The sequence below is a fragment of the Ornithorhynchus anatinus genome, chromosome 1 (genome assembly GCF_004115215.2).
Source record: "Ornithorhynchus anatinus isolate Pmale09 chromosome 1, mOrnAna1.pri.v4, whole genome shotgun sequence".
In the NCBI taxonomy this organism is placed as follows: Eukaryota; Metazoa; Chordata; class Mammalia; order Monotremata; family Ornithorhynchidae; genus Ornithorhynchus; species Ornithorhynchus anatinus.
Genome location: NC_041728.1, coordinates 56,425,816 through 56,447,224, shown reverse-complemented (window position 1 = coordinate 56,447,224; position 21,409 = coordinate 56,425,816). Strand labels below are relative to the sequence as shown.

Here is a 21,409-nt window from a genome sequence, read left to right as displayed (position 1 = left end):
AATACCACAGTTATTATTTAGATAAAAATGTGTCTGCATGCTCTTGTGGATGGGGTGGAAGAAAGCAAAAACCTGTAGGTTCAGAGTTTTGTTTTCAAAAAAGGGAAATTATATCTTTTTTTTTTTTTGAGCTGACATTTCCTGTTGTGTTATGTGTTTAGTAAATAACAGTGTTTTTTGATAAGTACTCTTAAAAAAGGTATCCACCTAGTTCTGTAATCCGGTTGCCTTCTTGCTAAACCCTGTATTTAGAACTCATTTTGTAGTATTCCTCCTATCCAGTGCGACACATTTGATCTCAAACAGTTTGGCCCGACGCTGTGGTGTGCGGTGTCCCCCGATTTCTCACAGTGAAAGCATCTGTTATGGCAAAGCGGAGCCTACGTAGATCCGGCTGTGTCTTAGCAAATAATTTAGGTTGTTGTATTTGTCTTCAACAGCGTCGGGTTCCGAGCCCATGTACTGGTCAAGCTTCATGACCAGCAGTATGCAGCTAGCAAAGGAGTGTCTTAGCCACAGGCTAACTGACGAACAAGGAGAAGGCTCCCAGCCTTTTGAAGGGCTCGAAAAATTTGCCGAGACCATTGAAACAGGTTTGACGCTCTTCCATTTGATTAGAAATCTTCAAGTTCGATCTCTGTGAGCCACGCGTGAAGTTCGTCCTTTGTTTTCACATTAAATCGGCCCTTCTGAACGGTCTTTCATTTAATTTTTTCAATAGCCGTGGTGTTTTTTAGGACATTTGATGCTGCTCAGGTCTGAATTTTATTACTTTCCCTGGGTCTCCTACTTGTAGACTGCGAGCCCGTCACTGGGCAGGGATTGTCTCCATCTGTTGCCGAATTGTACATTCCGAGCGCTTAGTACAGTGCGCTGCACATAGTAAGCGCTCAATAAATACTACTGAATGAATATAACGCAAATATGTATCACGTTACCTGCTGGGGGCAGAGCGCTATATTAAAATACGCGGAAAAAATACACGGAAGAGATTTAGACGTGGTCATTGCCCCCCCTCCCCCCCCAGCAGCTCACCGTCTCAGAATAAAGGAGATTGGCAACGGACGTGTAATAGGAAGAAGTAGTAAAAATTCAAAACCAATGTATTAGACAAGGACGACGCTCATTACAAGAGCAGCAGAGCATCAGCGCTTAGAACGGTGCTCAGCGCTTAGAGCAGTGCTTTGCACATAGGAAGCGCTTAACAAATACCATCATTATTATCGGGGCAGAGTTTCAGGCTGTTCTCGGCTCAGTCCAGGGGACCACAGAAATCACAGCCGTGGCTTTCCGATCGTTTCGAAAAGCTGAAAAACCATTAAAGGTTTCCTGAGGTTTCCTCCCCATTCCAGGGCCGGAGCAGCGGCCAGGGAGATCTCTGAGCAGCCTTTTCCCCACACCGTGGCTGGCCTATCTGAAAAACCAAACATTTTTCGACAGAGGAAAGGGAGAGGGAACCTCCGTAATGTGAGTCCACAACTGGGTCGTCAGCACCACAGATAACAGAGGTTCCCTCTCCTTTTCCTCGGTCGAAAAAAGTTTGGTTTTTCAGATAGGTCTGTTCTCAAGTTTGGTTTTACACAGAGGTCCGTTCTCAAGAGTTCTGCAAAATACGATCAGGAGCACTCTTGAGTTTAGAAGTATTAATTTATAATACACCTCAGATAATAGGATTTGTGTTTACTTCTAGACTGAGAAAATTGTGTTTTAAAGGAAGAAGCTGTGACTCTTCCCTAAATGTTCCTCTTATGCACTTGTCGGCTTTTTTTGGTCTCCTAATAGCTATGCTGTTGTGTGTATATCGTTTATGTTATATTTGTCATTCTTTTGATTCTAGTTCTAAGAAGAGTCAAAGTTACTTTTATAGATACTGTTTTGAGAATCGAACATGTACCTGAAAACTCTAAAACTGGAACGGCACTAGAAATCAGAATAGAAAGGTAAGCCGTAAAAGGAACAAAGCCACGAAATGCTGTGAAACAGCATTGCCTAGTGGAGAAAGAACGATCCTGGGAGTCAGAAGACCCGGGTTTTGATCCCGGTTCTGCCACTTGTCCGCTGTGTGACCTTGGGCAAGTCATTTAACTTCTCCGGGCATCAGTTTCCTCAACTGTAAAATGGGGATTAAATCCCCTTCCCTCCACTTTAGACTGTGAATTCCAGATGGGACAGGGACCGGGTCCTTCCTGATTACCTTATCTCTACCCCAGTACTTAGAGTAGTCTTGACGCTGTAATTATTATTTTTACATTGTTAATTGTTAATTATTATTATTATTGTAATTACTATTACATTATTCTCATGTCACTAGGGAAGCAGTGTGACTTTGTAGAAAGAACACAGGCCTGGGAGTCACATGACTTGTATTCTAATCCCTGCTTTCTTGCAGTGAGACCTTAGGCAAGTTCCTTAACTTCTTTGTGCCTCAGTTTCCTCTTTTGTAAAATGGGGATTCTGTACCTGTTCTACCTTCTACTTAGACTGTGAGCCCCATGTGGGACAGAATAATCTTATATCTACTTCAGATCTTATTAAAGTTCTTGGCATAAAGTAAATGCTTAAAAAATACCGCAATTATTGTTTTTGGTATAGAAAACATGCACACTGACACACTGAAGTGGGAATGAGCTAAGTTTTGCCAGTTTAAATTGAACTTTATTATGTTTATATTCATTGAAATTATTTTCACTCCTTCAAAATTCAACCTAATAGACTGTAATTACAAAAAAAAACCCCTGATCAGGCTCTGGCTCTCTCGTGTCATTTTAATGTGTATTCCTCAGTGCCTCCTCTGAATCCATTCCAAGAGACGTACTACATCTTTTTTTTTTTAAAAAAAGCACCATTTTTTTTTAATGGCATCTGCTAAGCCCTGTTCTAAGTGCTGGGGTACATACAAGGTAATCTGGTCAGACACAGTCTCCATATCCCACACAGGGCTCATAGTCTTAATTCCCATTTAACAGATGAAGTAACCGAGCCATAGAAAAGTGAAGTGACTTGACCAAGGTCACCCAGCAGACAAGTGGCAAAGCCCGGATTGAACACAGTCTTTCCACTTAGGCCATACCGGTTTTCAGTCGCCGTGTTGTAAAAATGTCCTTGTGTCTTTGGTTCCGTCTCTCAGAACTATGTATTGTGATGAAGCTGCTGATGAATGTTCTGGAATTAATGTACATCAACCTACAGCTTTTGCCCACAAGTTACTTCAGCTCTCTGGAATTTCTCTCTTCTGGGATGAGTTTTCTGCCTCAGCAAAGTCTTCCCCAGTGTGCTCATCTGCCCCAACGGTAAAAACTGCCAAGAGGCAAAGTATACAATTAGAGTGACACATTTTCTGAGCATTATTGCATTTTTACAGGATGGGTAGATCGAAGGGTCTTTCAGGTCAGGGAACTGCACAAATTCCTTTTCATTTTCCTTGCAGGGCCATCTTGGGGTACAGGTCCTGGGGTTGGTCTAGGGAAAGGGAGCCGGGTGGGATCTGGACCGCTTGTATCCAGCTGAGGCCAAGGACTGATGGGATTGTAGGCCCTTTGGGCTCTCGGGAGCTCCAGATTTTGGCAGCTCACTCTCCTGGTTCTAGCTGTGGGGTGGGTGGTCCCTGCCCCCAAAGCTGAAATCATCATCAGTGGTGTTTACTGAGCGCTTACTATGTGCAGAGCACTGTATTTATGCACTTGGCTGATGGACGCGTCACCCACCGTGAACCTGGTGTCTCTCACCGGTAGCTGGTACCATTCCCAAGTAGTGATAAGAAAAATAATTGACTTTTATAGAATTCCTCCAAGAAGCATATGGCAGAGTACATTTTTATAAAGGGCAATCGAGTTACTTTTTGAATTAATCAGCCACTGTAACCGAACTGTATCTCCCAGTAAAAATTGCCAATCTGTATCTTGGGCTCTTCGTGAGTGTTGTCTCTCTCCTGTGGAATCTGCTACTCTTCTGAAACTTGGTATAATTTTATAAGTGACTTTGATTTACTCATTTAGGTTAGCTACTGTGTTCCTATGTTAAATGCTTAGAGAAGGTGAATAGTTATTCTAATTCTCTTTTCTTTATACAGGAAATGGAACCAAAGCTTTCTCCTAGTTGGAATCCAAAAATCATTTATGAGCCACACCCACAGTTAACTAGGAATTTACCAGAAGTAGCACCCTCAGATCCTGTTCAAATTGGGAGGCTAATTGGTCGGATGGAACTGAGCCTCACGCTAAAGCAAAATGACATACTTCCTGGAGCTAAGGTTAGCCACTGTCTTTCTCTATAACTTTCTTCCCCTTTCTCTCCCCCTCCTGCTTAAAAAAAAAAATCTGGTTCAGAACTCATGTCAATATTTATCAGGTTCCCAAGCGAAATTTCAATGTAAGGAGTCAAAGGAGAGATTTTCAATATGCAGTTGTGTGTGAAAATGAGTTGGTATAATGCTGTTAAAATCTGACGTGTCTAACTTTATCATCTGTAGCTGAAACTCAGGTAGGACATAGGGGTATCTTAGCCTTTGAAGTAAATACAAGGCAACCTAAAAGAGTATTTCATTTGGACAATTTTAGAATGAGTACATTTAAAGAGTACTTTAGAGAAGCAGCGTGGCTCAGTGGAAAGAGCCCGGGCTTGGGAGTCAGAGGTCATGAGTTTGAATCCCGGCTCTGCCACTTGTCAGTTGTGTGACTGTGGGCAAGTCACTTCACTTCTCTGGGCCTCAGTTACCTCATCTGTAAAATGGGGATGAAGACTGTGAGCCTCACGTGGGACAACCCGATTGCCCTGTGTCTCCCCCAGCGCTTAGAACAGTGCTCGGCACATAGTAAGCGCTTAACAAATACCACCATTATTATTATTATTTACTGAGTGGTAAGAAAGATCTTTCTATACAGCCATGGCGAATTGTAAGCAAATCTATATATCAGTTATAGAGATATCTACATCCATATCTGATAAGAAGTTATTGAATTATGTGATGAAGATTTGGTTAAGATATTGGTTTGCCTCTGATTTCAAGGGCAACAAAATGCCAAAGTTCTATTCCCTAGGCAGTAAGTGATTATTGATCTGAGGTAAGGTAATAGGATACATTCAAGGATTTTCGTTACCATTCAGAGGCATGCGGCCAGAACACGCGGAGCATGACAAACAGGATATCTAAAAGTGTAGCAGTGTAGCACTTTACAGACAGTTCTCGACTTAAAGACATCTGGGTTTTGACCTTGTAGGCGGGAAATGTGTCATTCGCTATTTTATACTTCCCAATCACAGCGTATTGCACCAAGTCGGTACTCAGTACGTTCGTTTATTACTAGAGCAGTTCAGATAATATTTTAAAACTTCAGTGGGGGCTCAAAAACATTTTGGAATCCCACGAATTACTTTAAACACGAATTCGTAGATGAGAAGCCAAAAATCAGTTCAAAAGTCGGCCTCATTTGTGGTCCAAAATTTTCTTCTCATGTCCATTTTGACTTCTGAATTTGTATTGTTCAGTTGTTTGGGGGAGAAAAAAGAGACTTTTATCTTAGCCTTTAAAGAGAATTACTGCATTTTACCTGGGTGCTTAAAGAGTTCTCATTTTAATCAATAAACCCCAACAGTGTTTTCAATAGGCAGTTTTAACGTGTCTATTTGTGTGTAGGTTCCGAATCTCAATAGAACCAGTTTTAGAGATTTTCTGAGATTCACCAAAATGAATTTTCTCACGGTGATATTCAGGGTTTAAATATTGGCTCATTGTATTAAATAGACAACTGTGTTAATCCTCTATCCCCTGTCATACAGTATGATCAGCTGATTATTCTCTTGCAGCATGATCTCAAAAGTAGCCCTTCAGACAGGCTTAGAGCTATAATAACAGTAATAATAATAATGATGATGATTATAAATAGAAATCATGATTTTTGAAGGGCTTACTACTCGCCAGGCAATGGGGAAAATACAAGGTAATCAGGTTGGACAGAGTCCCTGTCCAACTTGGCAGTCACAGACTGATAGATAGGGAAAGCAGATAATTCATCCCCATGTCACAGATAAAGAAACTGAAGCCCAGAGAGGTTAAATGACTGCCCAAGGTCACACAACAGGCAAGCGGCAGAGCGGGGACAGAAATCTGGGACTCATGACTCCCAGCACAGTGCTTTTTCCCCGATGACACGCAAGAAGAAAATGTTTCTCGACTGCTATTACGAATACAACACAATTATGATAGTAAAAGTACCGAGAAATTATTTTACTGTAGCTGAATGTTGTATTTGTTGTGTTCTGAGGTAATTCTCTGAGAGAAACAGCGTGGCCTCGTACAAAGAGCACAGGGCTAGAAGCCAGGAGACCTGGGTTCTAATCTTAACCCCTCCGCTTGTCTGCTCTGTGACCTTGGGCAAGTCACTTAACTTCTCTCTATCTGTTTCTTCATCTGTGAAATGGTGATTAAATACCTGTTCTCCCTCCCGTGTAAGCTGAGGCAGCCCCGTGTGGGGCAAGAACCATGTCTAATCTGATTATTTAGTATCTGTCCCAGGAGTTAGTTACATTGCTTGGTGCATAATAAGCACTTAGCAAACACCTCAGTCATTATTTACATGATTTGTGCATAGTACCACGGAAAAATTACGCATGTGAAAGGGATTGTTAATTGGGTTTTATTTCAGCTATTAGATCAGCAGAAATTGAAGCAGCATGGCCTAGTGGCTAGAGCACAGGCGTGGGGGTCAGAAGGACCTGGGTTCTAATCCTGTCTCTGCCACTTGCCTGCTGGGGGACCTTGGGCATGTAGGTTAGCTTCTTTGTGCCTCAGTTACCTCGTCTGTAAAATGGGGATTAAGAATGTGAGCCCCATGTGGGACAGGGATTGTGTCCAGTGTGATTAACTTGTATCTACCCTAACAGTGCCTGGTACACTAAACAAATACCCTAGGAAAAAAAATGAAAACAGATATTCAGTTACATTAGGAAATGGAAAAAAATTGCTTAGGACCCAGATGTTCTTGTTTTTTAACATTGTTAGCAGATTATGGTATTTGTTAAGCGTTTACCTGGTACCAAGCACTGTAGTAAGCGCTGGAGTGGATACAAGCAAATCGGGTTGGACACAGTCCCAGTCCCGCATAGGGCTCACAGTCTTCATCCCCATTTTACAGATGAGTTGACTGAGGCCCAGAGAAGTGAAGGGACTTGCCCAGGGTCATGCAGCCCCCAAGTGGCAGAGTAGAATTATTCATTCATTCATTCAATAGTATTTATTGAGTGCTTACTATGTGCAGAGCACTGTACTAAGCGCTTGGGATGAACAAGTCGGCAACAGATAGAGACAGTCCCTGCCGTTTGACGGGCTTACGGTCTAATCGGGGGAGACGGACAGACAAGAACAATGGCACTAAACAGCGTCAAGGGGAAGAACATCTCGTAAAAACAATGGCAAGTAAATAGAATCAAGGCGATGTACAATTCATTAACAAGATAAATAGGGTAACGAAAATATATACAGTTGAGCGGACGGGTACAGTGCTGTGGGGATGGGAAGGGAGAGGTGGAGGAGCAGAGGGAAAAGGGGAAAATGAGGCTTTAGCTGCGGAGAGGTAAAGGGGGGATGGCAGAGGGAGTAGAGGGGGAAGAGGAGCTCAGTCTGGGAAGGCCTCTTGGAGGAGGTGATTTTTAAGTAAGGTTTTGAAGAGGGAAAGAGAATCAGTTTGGCGGAGGTGAGGAGGGAGGGCGTTCCGGGACCGCGGGAGGACGTGACCCAGGGGTCGACGGCGGGATAGGCGAGACCGAGGGACGGTGAGGAGGTGGGCGGCAGAGGAGCGGAGCGTGCGGGGTGGGCGGTAGAAAGAGAGAAGGGAGGAGAGGTAGGAAGGGGCAAGGTGATGGAGAGCCTTGAAGCCTAGAGTGAGGAGTTTTTGTTTGGAGCGGAGGTCGATAGGCAACCACTGGAGTTGTTTGAGAAGGGGAGTGACATGCCCAGATCGTTTCTGCGGGAAGATGAGCCGGGCAGCGGAGTGAAGAATAGACCGGAGCGGGGCGAGAGAGGAGGAAGGGAGGTCAGAGAGAAGGCTGACACAGTAGTCTAGCCGGGATATAACGAGAATTAGAACCCATGACCTTCTGACTCCCAGGCCTGTGCTCTATCCACCAGGCCATGCTGCACCTCTGTAACCTACATGCCTTTTTACCTCTAAACCCTGGTGCTTGAGGATTCCTGCTGTCACTCTTTCTCTCCTCCTGCCTCTCCCTTTTTATAGACTTAAACAGCCCACTTAAGTATTAATGATCCATAGAGAGTTTATCCTTTTTAAAAATCTCCCCATCCAAGGACACTGTGATTGTAATGGGAAGAATACAAGGGTGGAGGGGCAGGGTGAATTTTTATTCATCTCACTGTGGAGAAAGATACTACATACAAGTGTATCGTGGCCAGAAATTCAGTGAATTAATGCTGAAAAGTTATTTTTATCGATTTTTTCAAGTTGGATATTGATGGACAGATGGACTCTATGCATCTATTCCTGTCACCAAGACAGGTACATCTGCTTTTGGACATGTTGGCTGCCATTGCTGGACCAGGCAAGTATTTAATGTGTGTCATGTAGCATTAAAGAAAACACGTCTGCTAATTGCGTTGTACTCTCCCAAGTGCTCATCACAGTGCTTTGCACACAGTAAGCACTCAGTAAATACAATTGATTGATTGTAGTCTGAATCAGAACCACTAATAGCTGATTTTAATAGTTTGATATATTAGAGTGCAAATTAGTATATAATTCTGTTTTTCTAGGATTTTAGGGAGGCACTCAAAATTATCATCTTTCATTGATTACATTTTTTGGAGAAAGTACTCAAACCTTCTCTTTTGTAATGATGTCTGGAAATGGTCTATTTTTCTGATGAAGTTTGTCTGAAATAGAAATCCAAAAATTATGAGGTTTCCCGAAAGGACTTCTGATTTGCAGGTGAACCCATTTCTTTAGATTGGGAAGAACCTGAAAATAAAATTATTATTGTTTGCACCGTCTCCACTTGCTCTCCTCAGTTCTGTCCTTGACCCCCTCCAATCTGGCTTCCTCCCCATTCACTCCACAGAAATTGGTCTCTCTAAGGTCATTAGTGATCTTCTTCTTGCCAAACCCAATGGCCTCTACGCCATCCTAATCCTCCTCGACTTCTCAGCTGCCTTGGACGCTGTCGACCACCCGCTTCTCCTGGAAACATTATCCAACCTCGACTTCACTGACGCTGTCCTCCTGGTTCTCCTCTTATCTCTCTGGCCAGTCATTCTCAATCTCTTTTGCAGGCTCCTCCTCTACCTCTCCCACCCCCTAACTGTGGGTGTCCCTCAAAGTTCAGTTCTGGATCCCTTTCTCCATCCCTCCTCCTCCTCCTCCTCCTCCTCCTCCTCCTCCCTCGGCCCCACAGCACTTACGTACGTGCCCATAATTTATATTAGTGTCCATTCCCCCTTCTAGACTTGAATGTAGGTAGGGAACATCTACCAGCTTAGTTGTACTTTCCCAAGTTCAGTACTGTGCACACAATAAATGTTCAGTTAATACGATTGCTTCATTGCCCTGAGTAAGAAACGGCCATTTTAATTGGGTAAACCTTGTTGGAGTACAATAAAAAATAAGGTCTATTATGTTCTCCACCCTCTCATATTCACCCACAGAGAATTCCAGCAGGGTAAAGTTGTCCAATAAAGACAGGAAAAATCGACCAATGCAACAGGAGGATGAATACCGGATTCAGATGGAATTGAACCGGTACATAAGGAAAGACTCTCTCTCTGTTGGTGTGTCATCTGAACAGAGCTTTTATGAGACAGAGACAGCTCGAACCCCCTCCAGTCGTGGTAAGCAACTTATTCCGTATCAGATGTTTACCTTTTATGAATCAAGAAGGTGAAACTCGTTTCTGAACACCTGTCTGTATCCTGTGCATGAGCACAGTCTTGGTTGTCAGTAGGATCATTTTTTCATTAGGGTTGAATCAAAACTGAAATTTACCAAAATGGAAATTTCTCAGTTTAAGGATCACCTTCGGTTTTACTCAGAATCAGCATGTGAAGCTTAATGGTTTTCCCAGCTCAATCTGACTATATTCAGTTCGCGCTACCTAATTGTTGAACAATTTTGTAAGGAAAATCAAACGTACGATAATTTATGGTTGACATAAAACGTTTTTAACTATAGCATTTCAAGTTATCTGGATGCGACGAAAGGCAAATGAGTTTATAGAATCTGATTATTTTGGTTAGATTTGCTGTTGTGAACATACCCCCCTTTGCCAATATATCCTCCAATAACTGCCACTTATCAACTGTGTGACTGTGGGCAAGTCACTTCACTTCTCTGTGCCTCAGTTACCTCATCTGTAAAATGGGGATTAAGACTGTGAGCCCCACGTGGGACAACCTGATTCCCCTGTGTCTACCCCAGCACTTAGAACAGTGCTCGGCACATAGTAAGCACTTAACAGATACCAACATTATCATCATTATTATTATTATTAACTCAGAAAAAAATATGATCCAACCCAAATTGCTTGTATCTACCCCAGTGCTTATTATAGTGTCTGGCACATAGTAAGGGCTTAGTAAATACCATTATTATTATTATTACATCTTCTGAAATAGGCAGCATTCAATATGGAATTTTAGATGTGATTGTCTTATTTAAAAATGATTAGATTTTTATTGTGTGCTAGTATGAAGGAAAAGATCAATTTGGAGTCAGCAGTCTCTTTTGCTTCATTGTGGAATCAGCTGCCTCTTTATACAGGAAATTTGTAGGGAAGCTCCTAGATAGGAGGGATTCTTTCCATCAGCACTGGTGTACTTTTCCAAGCTCTTAATACAGTGGTCTGTAAACAATAAGCACTCAACAAATACCATTAGTTGGTTGATGAAAAGTCAGTCTTTCATGTTCTGTTGCTTTGGCTGTCCACCTGGTGCTGTTTTTGCATTTTCCCCCTTGTTATTACCTACTTCCCCATCCGGGGATGGGGACAGGGTGTGTGTGTGTGTTGGGGGGTATGTGTGTGTGCCAAACCCACATCAGACAGTTTTAGTTATTAGATTAAGTGACTGGGCTGTTTTTGAGAGTTCACTGTGATGGAAGAAGGGGAGAGGCCTCCATGGCTAGTGGATCCACCTCTTTTCCTTCTCTTCCTCTGCCTCCCATGTTTCTTCCACTGGTCCCAGTCCCAAAACAGCCCCCTCCAATATTGGGAACTAGGATATATGCAGAATTCTAGATGTACAGGCTCCAAGGGGAGGCAGACTGGGTTATAAGGACAGCTCTGGCTTTCGTTTTTTTGAGTATTGTTATATTGTAGTCTCTCAAGAACTTAGAACAATGCTCTGTACACAGTCAGCTCACGGTAAATACAACCGATTGACCCATTGCTCACCCTAGAGCTGTAACCTGGCCTGAACTGATGAAAAGTGTGTTGCGTCATACATCTGAATATAACATTAACATGTTTGATGTTGCTCCTTTCCTCTTCTTGCCCCTTTTTTACTCATTCATTCATTGTCGCATTTATTGAACGCTTACGGTGTGCAGAGCACTGTACAGGAAGACTTGTCTTCAATCTAGATAAATTCATTAACTAAGGTAAATGGAGTCTTAATACACTGAATCATCTTTAGTCAAACCTGCATTATTTATCTTCTCTCGGTGCAGGAAAATGCTGGTTTTCAGAACCCCCCGTGCACGCTAGGGGTTGTTACTAATCTACATCGATTCTGCGACTCTTTCTGAGAGAGACAGGAGGGCAAGGAATAGATCAGTCGAGCTGGTCTTTCAAAGCTAGGTCACTCACCAGTTTTCCTGTTTCTTCTTGCCCAAGCTCTCCCGTATGGCTCTCATTGCCACCTCCCGTAATTCTTGATCTTGACCTACCTGTTACCGCCCCCACTTCACCGTCTGACCAGCGTCATTGACTTTCCTCGTTTCTTCCTAGAAGAAGAAGTATTCTTCTCCATGGCCGACATGGACATGTCACATAGTCTTTCGTCGCTTCCACCCCTCGGAGACCCACCGACGATGGATCTCGATCTGTCCTTGACCAGTACGTACACTAATACACCCGGTGGCTCTCCACTCAGTGGAACTGTGGTAAGAGGATTATTTATTTTTACGTTTCTTCCTCCATCACTGCCCTACGGCGTGCCGCCGTCAAATTCAACTGTATTTCCGCCGCAGCTTCAGCCGACTTGGGGCGACTTTCTCGATCATCAAAAAGAAGAGCAACCGCTGAGAGGCTCACCATTCCCACCCAACATAGTTCACCAAACCTCGTTACGGAGAGCCTGTAAGTGAAGTGTGAAGTTTAGAGTTTAGTCCATTTGTTTTCCTTTGGAATCGGTCAGAATAATTTTAAATAAAATTGAAAATTGCATTCCAGCTGCTTCTGGTATTCTTACCGACACAGTGGTAAAGGTTTTCCTGGCAATCGGACAGATTTATGAAGGAAATGAGATGGCTGATGAGGTTCCAATTTTTTTAATGTTATTTAAGTGCATATTGGATGCCAGCAGCCGGACGGACTAGGTGCTGGGGTAGATAAAAGCTAATCAGGTTGGACGCAGTCAGTGTCCCACAAGGCGCTCCTAGTCTTAATCTCCATTTTACAGATGAGGTAATTGAGGCCCAGAGAAGTTAAGTGACTTGCCAAAGGTCACGCAGCAGACAAGTGGTGGAGCCGGGATTAGAACCCAGCTCCTTCTGACTCCCAGACTGTGTTCCACTAGCCCGTACTGCATCCACATAAAACATTTAGAATTGGTTTCACAATTTTTATAAACACTAATTTCACTGACAAAAATTACACATCAAATTTCATTCATTTTAGGAGTCGCAACCATCTGGTTTTTGTTTTGTTTTGCTTTACATTTTCTATGAAAGACCCTTAAGTTTCTTCTCTGCAGTTTTTAATTGAAATAAGCACAAGGCCTAAAGGAAGATTTGGTGAGCAGATATTGGTTTCTATCTTTTTGCACATTACAATTTATTAACTCAGAAGTCTTGTTCGCGCTTTTACTTCTGTAGTTTTATACTCTCGTACGTCAAGCAACAAGGGATCCCGGGTATAAGATGTAGGTGGGAAACTGAATCAATTTTCTTTGACTCAAAGAAAATTCAAAATATTCTGTGAAAGCACATACACGAGTAAATATTGTGCATTTACTCCAGTTAAGCCCTCTTTTCCCCGGCTCCCTTTCCCTTCTATGTCATCTCTGTTCTTGGATCTGTGACCTTTGGGTATTTGATATTCACCCCACCCTCAACTCCACAGGACTTAAAGAAGTAGCATGGCAAAGTGGATAGAGCACGGGCCTGGGAGTCAGAATGTTATGGGATCTAACCCTGGCTCTGCCACTTGTCTGCTGTGTGACCTTCGGCAAGTTACTTCACTTCTCTGGGCCTCAGTTGCCTCATCTGTAAAATGGGGATTGAGACTGTGAGCCCCTCGTGGGACAGGGACTGTGTCCAGCCTGATTTGCTAGTATCCACCCCAGCCCTTAGTAAAGTGCCTGGCACAAAATAAGTGCTTAACGAATGTCATAATTATTAATAATTATTATTACATATCTATAAATTGTAAATGATAAATTCTTTATATCAGTGTCACTCCCTGTAGACTGTATGCTCGTTGTGGGCAGGCAACATGTCTGCCAACTCTGTTGTTCCCTTCCAAGCACTTAGTACAGCACTGAATAAATGTTATTGATTGATATTTGGATATAATAATAATAATGGTATTTGTTAAGCGCTTACTATGTTCTAAGCACTGGGATGAATACGAGGTTATCAGGTTGTCCCACATGGGCCTCACGGTCTTAATCCCCATTTTACAGAGGAGGTAACTGAGGCCAGAGAAGCTAAGTGACCTGCCCAAAGTCACACCGCTGACAAGTGGTGGAGGCGGGATATTAGGTTGAAGCCTATTTAGTGAGTAATTTGAAATTCGCTTTTATATTTCAGCTCTCCCCTCCAGATCTGTGTCAGTCGACGAATCCAGGCCTGAGCTTCTATTCAGACTAGCTGTGGGCACTTTTTCCGTGTCTGTGCTTCACATAGATCCTTTAGCACCACCGGAAACTTCACCGAACCTTAACCCTCTGACGCCGATGGCACAGTATTTCTTTACCTGCATAGAACAGGTTGACCCAGTTCAATTTTCGACAGAGGATTTTACATCCTTCCGAGCCGCATTCGCAGAGGCCTGCTCTCATGACCACCTTAGGTAAAAACTTTTCCTTTTTTTAACAATGGGATAAACGGAGCATCATCTAACAGTTTTAGGAATAAGCTTTGTACATTGACTTCTATTTCAGTGTTGGAATTCCAGCGTTTCTATTCATTCATTGTTCATCTGAGCATGGATGACATTTTTTTTTTTGGTGAGTCTGCCACGTGTAAGCATGTAGATTGATTTATAGCCCACCAGACTATAAGCCCCTCGTGGGCAAGGATCATGTCTGCCAACCCTATTGTGTTGTACTCTCGCAAACGTTTAGTTTCAAAACTCTGCACACAGTAAGGACTCAATAAATACCATTGATTTATCGATTGTGTCCTTAATCTGATGCTCTACCGTAAGTACATTTCTGGCCATTTTTTTGTGAAAGCTTTGAGACCCCATTAAGAGAAAGTTGAACTCCTCATTCCGATGAAGAGAAAAGCCTGTTCTCGGACTTTGAGGTTAGGTTCCCGTTCTCCTCTTCCCCTACTTGATTACAGTGTTTCTCACTCTGCCGTTCGATAGGGAAGCCTAGAGCCATCCGGGGAAAGAAAAATCAAGAGTCAAGATGTACGTGGGTTGGTCTCCCGGGCATATAAACTCTGGCACGTCAAACAAGACATGCTGCCTACTGGCTCCTCGTAGGTCGGTGTGCTGACTTCTTGGGGAAGAAACCGAAACACCATAAACCTGACTAACCAGTTGAGTGGTTAAGAAAGACCTGAGAAATGTGTCTAGTCTGAAACCAACATTCATTCATTCAGTCAATCACATTTATTGAGCGCTTACTGCGTGCAGAGCACTGTACTAAGTGCTTGGAAAGTACAGTTCAGCAATAAAGAGACAATCCCTGCCCACAGTGGGCTCACCATTTGGAAGCGGGTAGACAGACATCAAGACGAACAAGCAGGCATCAATAGCATCAATATAAATAGGGTTATAGATATATACATATCAAAACAAGTAAACAGGCATTAATATAAACAAATAGAATTATAGATCTGTACATATATACACAAGTATAGCATTTCTTTAAGGATTTTTGGGTGAAGCATGACTTCCTGCGCACTAGGGTATACCTGAGACATCCTTCAGGGCCATCCCCATGATTTTCTCAGATGTTCTGTTTTTTCTATTATATAGGCTAGTCCTTCCACCTCTGTGCTTCTCGGACGTACTACTCCCTTTGGGTTCAGAGTAATACCAAAAATCCTCCTTTCTGTTATCCTTGTTTCTCAATCTCCCAATTCAGCCTGTGTTCAGCAATGAGAAGCATTTTCTTAAACTGTGATTGTGATCAAGTCCTTTCCCTTTTCTCTTTCAGGTTGCCTCAACCTTTTAAAACTCTTAATGAGGAGCCCCTAAATGGATGGTCATTTGACCTTCCTTTTCATAACCGTGTTCTCTCTGGCAGCTTGATTATCAGGCAGTAGTATCCATTGAGCAATTACTGTGTGCAGAACCCTGTACTAAGCATTTGGGAATGCCAGTACAACAGAGTTAGTAGAAGCGATCCACAAGGAGCTTATAGCCTTCGCGGGGAATTACAAGTCTCTAATTCTAATCCGGGAATAGTCCGTGGCACTTTGAATTACACTCTTTACTAAACCCTGTAATAGCAGTATCTGAGAAGGTTTTAGAAAACTTTAAATGATATCCCAAAATAAATGAAAGTATCCCTCTAGCAACCTTCATTTGCTAGAGATTTATGATAGGCTGCTGAACTGTATTAATCAATACCTGATCCCCGCCAAGGAGAGTGAAGAGTTCATTGTTTCTTGTCACAAAATCTAGTTAATGTAATTTATTTATAGTAATGTCTGTCTCCCCCTCTAGACTGTGAGCTCGCTGTGGGCAGGAATATATCTGTTCGTTGTTACATTCTGCTCTCCCAAGCGCTTAGTATAGTGTTTTGCACACAGTAAGCGCTCAGTAAATCCGACTGAATGAATGAATGAACACAAGAAGGATGGCAAATCAAAGGCATGTATTGGGGCTATAACCTCGGGAATATTTCATATCGATAGCTGGTGGTAGCTGGGTAATGTCTAAGTGCGTGTTGAACTCTGGAGCACTTGGTGACAGGCATGGTTACGGTTTTTTCAGCGTATCATTTTAATTTTTCCACACCTAATTGTCATCGATTCAAGACCAGTTGGCAAGAGTAGATGCTGCATTCACTACGGATGTATTTTTTTTTTTTTTTAGATTTATAGGTACTGGCGTCAAAGTATCATACGAACAAAGACAAAGGTCAGCTTCTCGGTATTTCAGTACCGATCTGACTGTTGGGCAGATGGAACTCTTGGAGTGCTTGTTTCCTACCGACTCTCATTCCGTTACTCCACATTACACAGAGGTAAAGGATGCATTCATGTGGTACAGTTTTCAGTCGCTAATTTCTAACATTCCCCAGTGGGTTTCTGATATGCTGTAAAGAGATTTACCAAGACCGTTCTTTACTCAAAGATGAGCTTAAGTATTTGTATTCCTATTTCAAGTATGTAAATAGAATCAGAATTTTAAAGTGATTTTTCAAGGTCATTTTTTATGTCCATATGAAAATTGGGTAGATGACTGAAATTTATTATAAATTATTACTTTCCTTCTGTCCTTTGTTAGCAGCCAGGTGTTAGGCTTAGCCAAACCATAGTCATCTTGAAAGTAATAGAGGTATTTTGGGGGAGGAAAACCAAGTTAATATAGGATAATTTTAGTAGTTTGGATGTATGTTATTTGTTAAAGATGTTAACCTATTTTTAAGGCAGCAGGAAAAAAGAGTCTTTTTAGGAACTGCTGCTCTATTGTTATAATGGTACACGTGAAGACCGGGGAACAAGCCACTAGAAGATTCCCTAGAGATTCTCAGTAGTTAACAGTAAAAAGCGGTGATAAAGCACCGATTTACAAAATAATATTTGTTTTTTATTTTTTTAAAGCTTCTAACGTTTCATTCCCCAAAAGGAAGTGATTCACATGCTCCTTCATGTCTTCAGCTACATTATAAGCATTCTGATAACAGAGGACCTCAGGTAAGGTTTGGCAATGTTGTTTATCATTGGTGTTAGAGGATCATGAGCTATATTCAGTTGGAATCAGGGAGGGGAATGAATTTTAGTAGACTGATTCCTATTTGGCTTTCACTTAATGTATGTAATGCTATTATCTGATAATGTTGCTGTTTTGTTTATAGGGCAATCAGGGGAGGCTGAGTTCTATTCCTCAGAAAGCAGAACTGCAAATTAAATTCAATCCACTGTTCTGTGAACTGGATATCAGTATTGTGGACAGGTTAAATTCTTTGCTTCAGCCCCAGAAACTAACAACGGTAGAGATGATGACTTCTCACATGTATGCTTCTTACAACAAGCACATTAGTCTGGTAAGTGTCGGGTATTGATCGTGCTCATCTTGAGTTGGTTACAGCTATGCTGGAATAGTGGTCAAGTTGTGGGTTTTTTTGTTTTGTTTTGCCTTGTTTTTACCTGGAAGAGGTGGAAGCCTAAGTAAACATTCAATCCATCAGTGGTATTTATTGAGTGCGGTGTGCAGAGCACTGTCCTAAGCAGTTGAGCACAGTACAAAATAGTAGGGAGAAAAGAGCCTCTGAAGTGACTGGTCTACCTAATTTTGCTTGTCTCCTCCTTCTTCTGCTCCAGGCAAATCGATTCAACGTTTCCCTTCGACCAGTGTTTGCTTTCCACTCTCCTCCGTGCAGTACCTTTTTCCTCATCGGTTTCTTCCATTCTCCTACATCTCTCTTAGGTCTCTTCCCAGAAGTTATGGGAAGCAGCATGGCCCAGTGGATAGAGCACGGGCCTGGGTGTAAGAAAGACTTATCCCAGTTCTGCCACTTGCTTGCTGTAACGACCTTGAGCAAGAAACTTCACTATTCTGTGGCTCACTTACCTCATCTGAAAAATGGGGATTAAGACTGTCAGCCCCATGTGGGACGGGGACTGTGTCCAAAGTGATAAGCTTGTATTTAGAACAATGCTTGGACACCTACTAAGTGCTTAACGTATGCCATCTTCTTTATTTTTATTGTTTGCTCCACTTCAGTGTTCAAATGGATTTGTAGTCTCACTCCTTTAGAAAGCTTCTGCTGACTAATTAGAAGAGAGGTGGAGATTTCTTCCATTTCTTCTTTAGGGCATCCTTTTCTTCCTCTTTACCTTGCTCTCTCTTCCTCCTCATCTTCGCATGCCACTTCTTTAATCTTTTTTGCTGTGTGACTGTGGGCAAGTCACTTAACTTCTCTGTGCCTCAGTTACCTTATCTGTGAGTCTCACGTGGGATGACCTGATTACCCTGTATCTACCCCAGCGCTTAGAACAGTGCTCTGCACATAGTAAACGCTTAACAAATACCAACATTATTAGTACCCCACTAATTACATTTCTGTCTTCTTAATCTAGTATTTCTACTTGTGGGAGTATGCGTGTGTTTTGTTTTTTCTCTGCCAGGACGAAAGCAGGGTGGGCATTTTAAAAACTGTTTGGAAACTTATATGTGAGTGAGTGTCATGGATATCCATGGATTAGAAACTTAAAAGCCACAGAATTGGCCTGGTTTGTTACTGTTTCTAAAACAGGCCCAATGTGTTTCTGGATTTCACTTGATTATACAAATTCTTGAGGATCACGTGGTCCGGCTTAACAAAATTCCTCTGTTGTTGTCTTTTCCCTGCTGGTACTGACACTAAACTCACACACAGCAGCATTGACCTAGCAAAACAGAAAGTAACAGAGAACCTCATTCAGAAGATGAAATGCTATCTGTACCAGTATCTTTCTGTTTTCTTTTGTTTTTATAAGTTTTTTAAATTAGATTTGTTTTCTTTTTTATGAGTTTAGTGTATTTGCTAAGCGCTTACTATGTGCCAGGCACTGTTCTAAGTGTGGGGGTGGAGACAAAATCATCAGATTGGATACAGTCCCTATCCCACAAGGGGCCCACAGTCTTCATCCCCCTTTTTACAGATGAGATAACTGAGGCACAGAGAAGTGAAGTGACTTGACCAAGGTCACACAGCAGACAAGTGGCAGAGCTGGGATTAATAATTTTGGTATTTGTTAAGCGCTTACTCTGTACCAAGCACTGTTCTAAGTGCCGGGTAGATACAAGATAATCAGGTTGTCCCACGTGGGCCTCACAGTCTTAACCCCCATTTTCCGGATGAGGCAACTGAGACACAGAGAAGTTAAGTGACTTGCCCAAAGTCACACAGCTGATAAGTGGCAGAGCCGGGATTAGAACCCAGGTCCCTCTGCTCTATCCACCAGGCTCTGCTGCTTCACAATCTCAGGGTCAGGAAGCGGAAAGCAGTGGGACTCTGCAGTCATTTTTTTGGGACTGAATTATGGTTCCAACTGGGCTTCTGCATATTTAATTAGTCTTCCTTAGATGAAAATAGTGTAACTAACGGTGATTTGTGTATGATTGTGGCCAAAAGCGATGATGCTATTTACTATATAGTAAGTAAAACTATATACTATTTACTGTAATTCACATTGCGATATGTTTGTTACTTTGTGTTTTTAGCACAAGGCTTTTACAGAAGTCTTCCTGGATGATTCACATACTCCTGCAAACTGTCGGATTTCGGTACAAGTCACCACACCAGAATTGCATCTTTCTGTGCGCTTCCCGATACCTGATTTACGGTCGGATCAGGAAAGAGGACCGTGGTTTAAGAAATCACTTCAGAAGGAGATCCTTCATCTAGAACTCACAGACTTGGAATTTAAAACCGAGTATATAGGAGGATCCACTCCAGAACAAATTAAATTCGAGCTTACTTTTAGAGAATTAGTTGGTAAGAAATATAAACATACTATAGTAACATTAATTTTACGGGCCAGTGGGTATGAAGAGCAGTTGGGTATGTAAAAACATTTGGCAGCTTATGGCCTTGGTTAATCAATCAATGGTTTTTTTTTGAGTGCTTACTGTGTGTAGAGCACTGTATTAAGTGATTGGGAGAGTACAGTACAAGAGTTGGAAGACACATTCACATTTCCTGCCCACAAGGTTAAGAGTTATATCACCTACAGTAGGAGATCATAGGGAGGACATAAATGGTAACAAGATACCAAGTTGGCTAAACCCGGAACGTTTCAGAGTTCAGACTTCTGAAGGGCAAAGAGGAAAATTCAAAAAAGTGAAAACAAGGCCAGGTCACCAAGAAAACAAAAGCCTAGCTGCAAAGGGCCAGAATCCGAAAAGCGAAAATGGGAAAGGAAGTGCAGTGAGCTTGAGGCAGAAAAGGGAGCAGAAAACATCATTTGATTTTATTAAGCAAAAAGGGGGTCCAACAAAAGTCACCTTTCTGCTGTCCCCTTACTAGGTGGGATAGGAAAACCCATGACAGCGAAAAGGTGGAAATCCCAACCGTTTGTCTAGTCTATACTGACAAAAAAGATCTAATGTCAACATTTGATTAGAGCAAATCCCATTCTCACTGGAAGGTTAGACTGTCAAATTAGATGGAGGAAAGAAGTAGGGTGCCTAAAAAAAGAAAAATCACCTGGACATATTTAAATGAACAGAGCCTGATTAGCATTCATCCTAGTTAGGGCGCGATGCACTTTGATTTAATCAATCTATCAGTGGTAGTTACTGAGCACTTAACTGTGTGTGCAGAACGCTGTACTAAGCACTTAGGAGAGTACAGTCCAACCAAGTCAGTAGTCACATTCGTTGCCCACAAGGAGCTTACGGTGCAGAGGGGGAAGACGGGCATTAATAGAATAAATTTATGATTTAACAGAAGTTGTCCCGAATTGCTGTAGGCTGTCCTGAGCCACTGAAGAAAAGAGATGTTTAAGAACTACAGTTGTCATGAGCAAACTGGACAGCTTGCCATCCTCTGGTCCCCGCTCAGCTTCTCTTGTTCATTTTCGATTCTTAGACTGTTCCGGCCCAGACTCAAATTCTCCTTTCGGAGTCATTTTAGTAGCCCTTCCTCACCCCACGACCGGTCCCCACCTCTTCAGCGTTCTGTATTAGAGCTGTTCCAAAATGTTGGGGAACTTTATGATCTTGCTATTTCCTCTGCATATTTCTTCTTTCCTCCCATCCCCACCATTCACAGTCCCCAAGAGTAGAGGGAAGCACAGAAGCTGGAATGCTATCCTGATGCTCTGGTTTTCAAAAAAAAGATATAGTCATTCTAAAG

At 42.3% G+C, this 21,409-nt stretch overlaps 1 protein-coding gene across 3 annotated transcripts in view; it reads left to right on the top strand.

Annotated features, from left to right (window-relative positions):
- ATG2B (autophagy related 2B) overlaps nt 1-21,409 on the top strand; it is an 80,619-nt gene that overhangs the window by 15,073 nt on the left and 44,137 nt on the right. For 2 of the 3 annotated variants that reach the window (XM_029073327.2, XM_029073311.2), the window contains exons 3-15: nt 441-593; nt 1,838-1,940; nt 3,128-3,290; nt 4,070-4,249; nt 8,454-8,550; nt 9,650-9,832; nt 11,947-12,101; nt 12,189-12,297; nt 13,971-14,232; nt 16,438-16,588; nt 17,169-17,261; nt 17,423-17,611; nt 19,774-20,047. In XM_029073327.2, coding sequence (XP_028929160.1) covers nt 441-593; nt 1,838-1,940; nt 3,128-3,290; nt 4,070-4,249; nt 8,454-8,550; nt 9,650-9,832; nt 11,947-12,101; nt 12,189-12,297; nt 13,971-14,232; nt 16,438-16,588; nt 17,169-17,261; nt 17,423-17,611; nt 19,774-20,047 — 2,112 coding nt within the window. The remainder of the gene's footprint in view (nt 1-440; nt 594-1,837; nt 1,941-3,127; nt 3,291-4,069; nt 4,250-8,453; nt 8,551-9,649; nt 9,833-11,946; nt 12,102-12,188; nt 12,298-13,970; nt 14,233-16,437; nt 16,589-17,168; nt 17,262-17,422; nt 17,612-19,773; nt 20,048-21,409) is intronic. The other variant, XM_029073318.2, reaches the window with a different exon arrangement.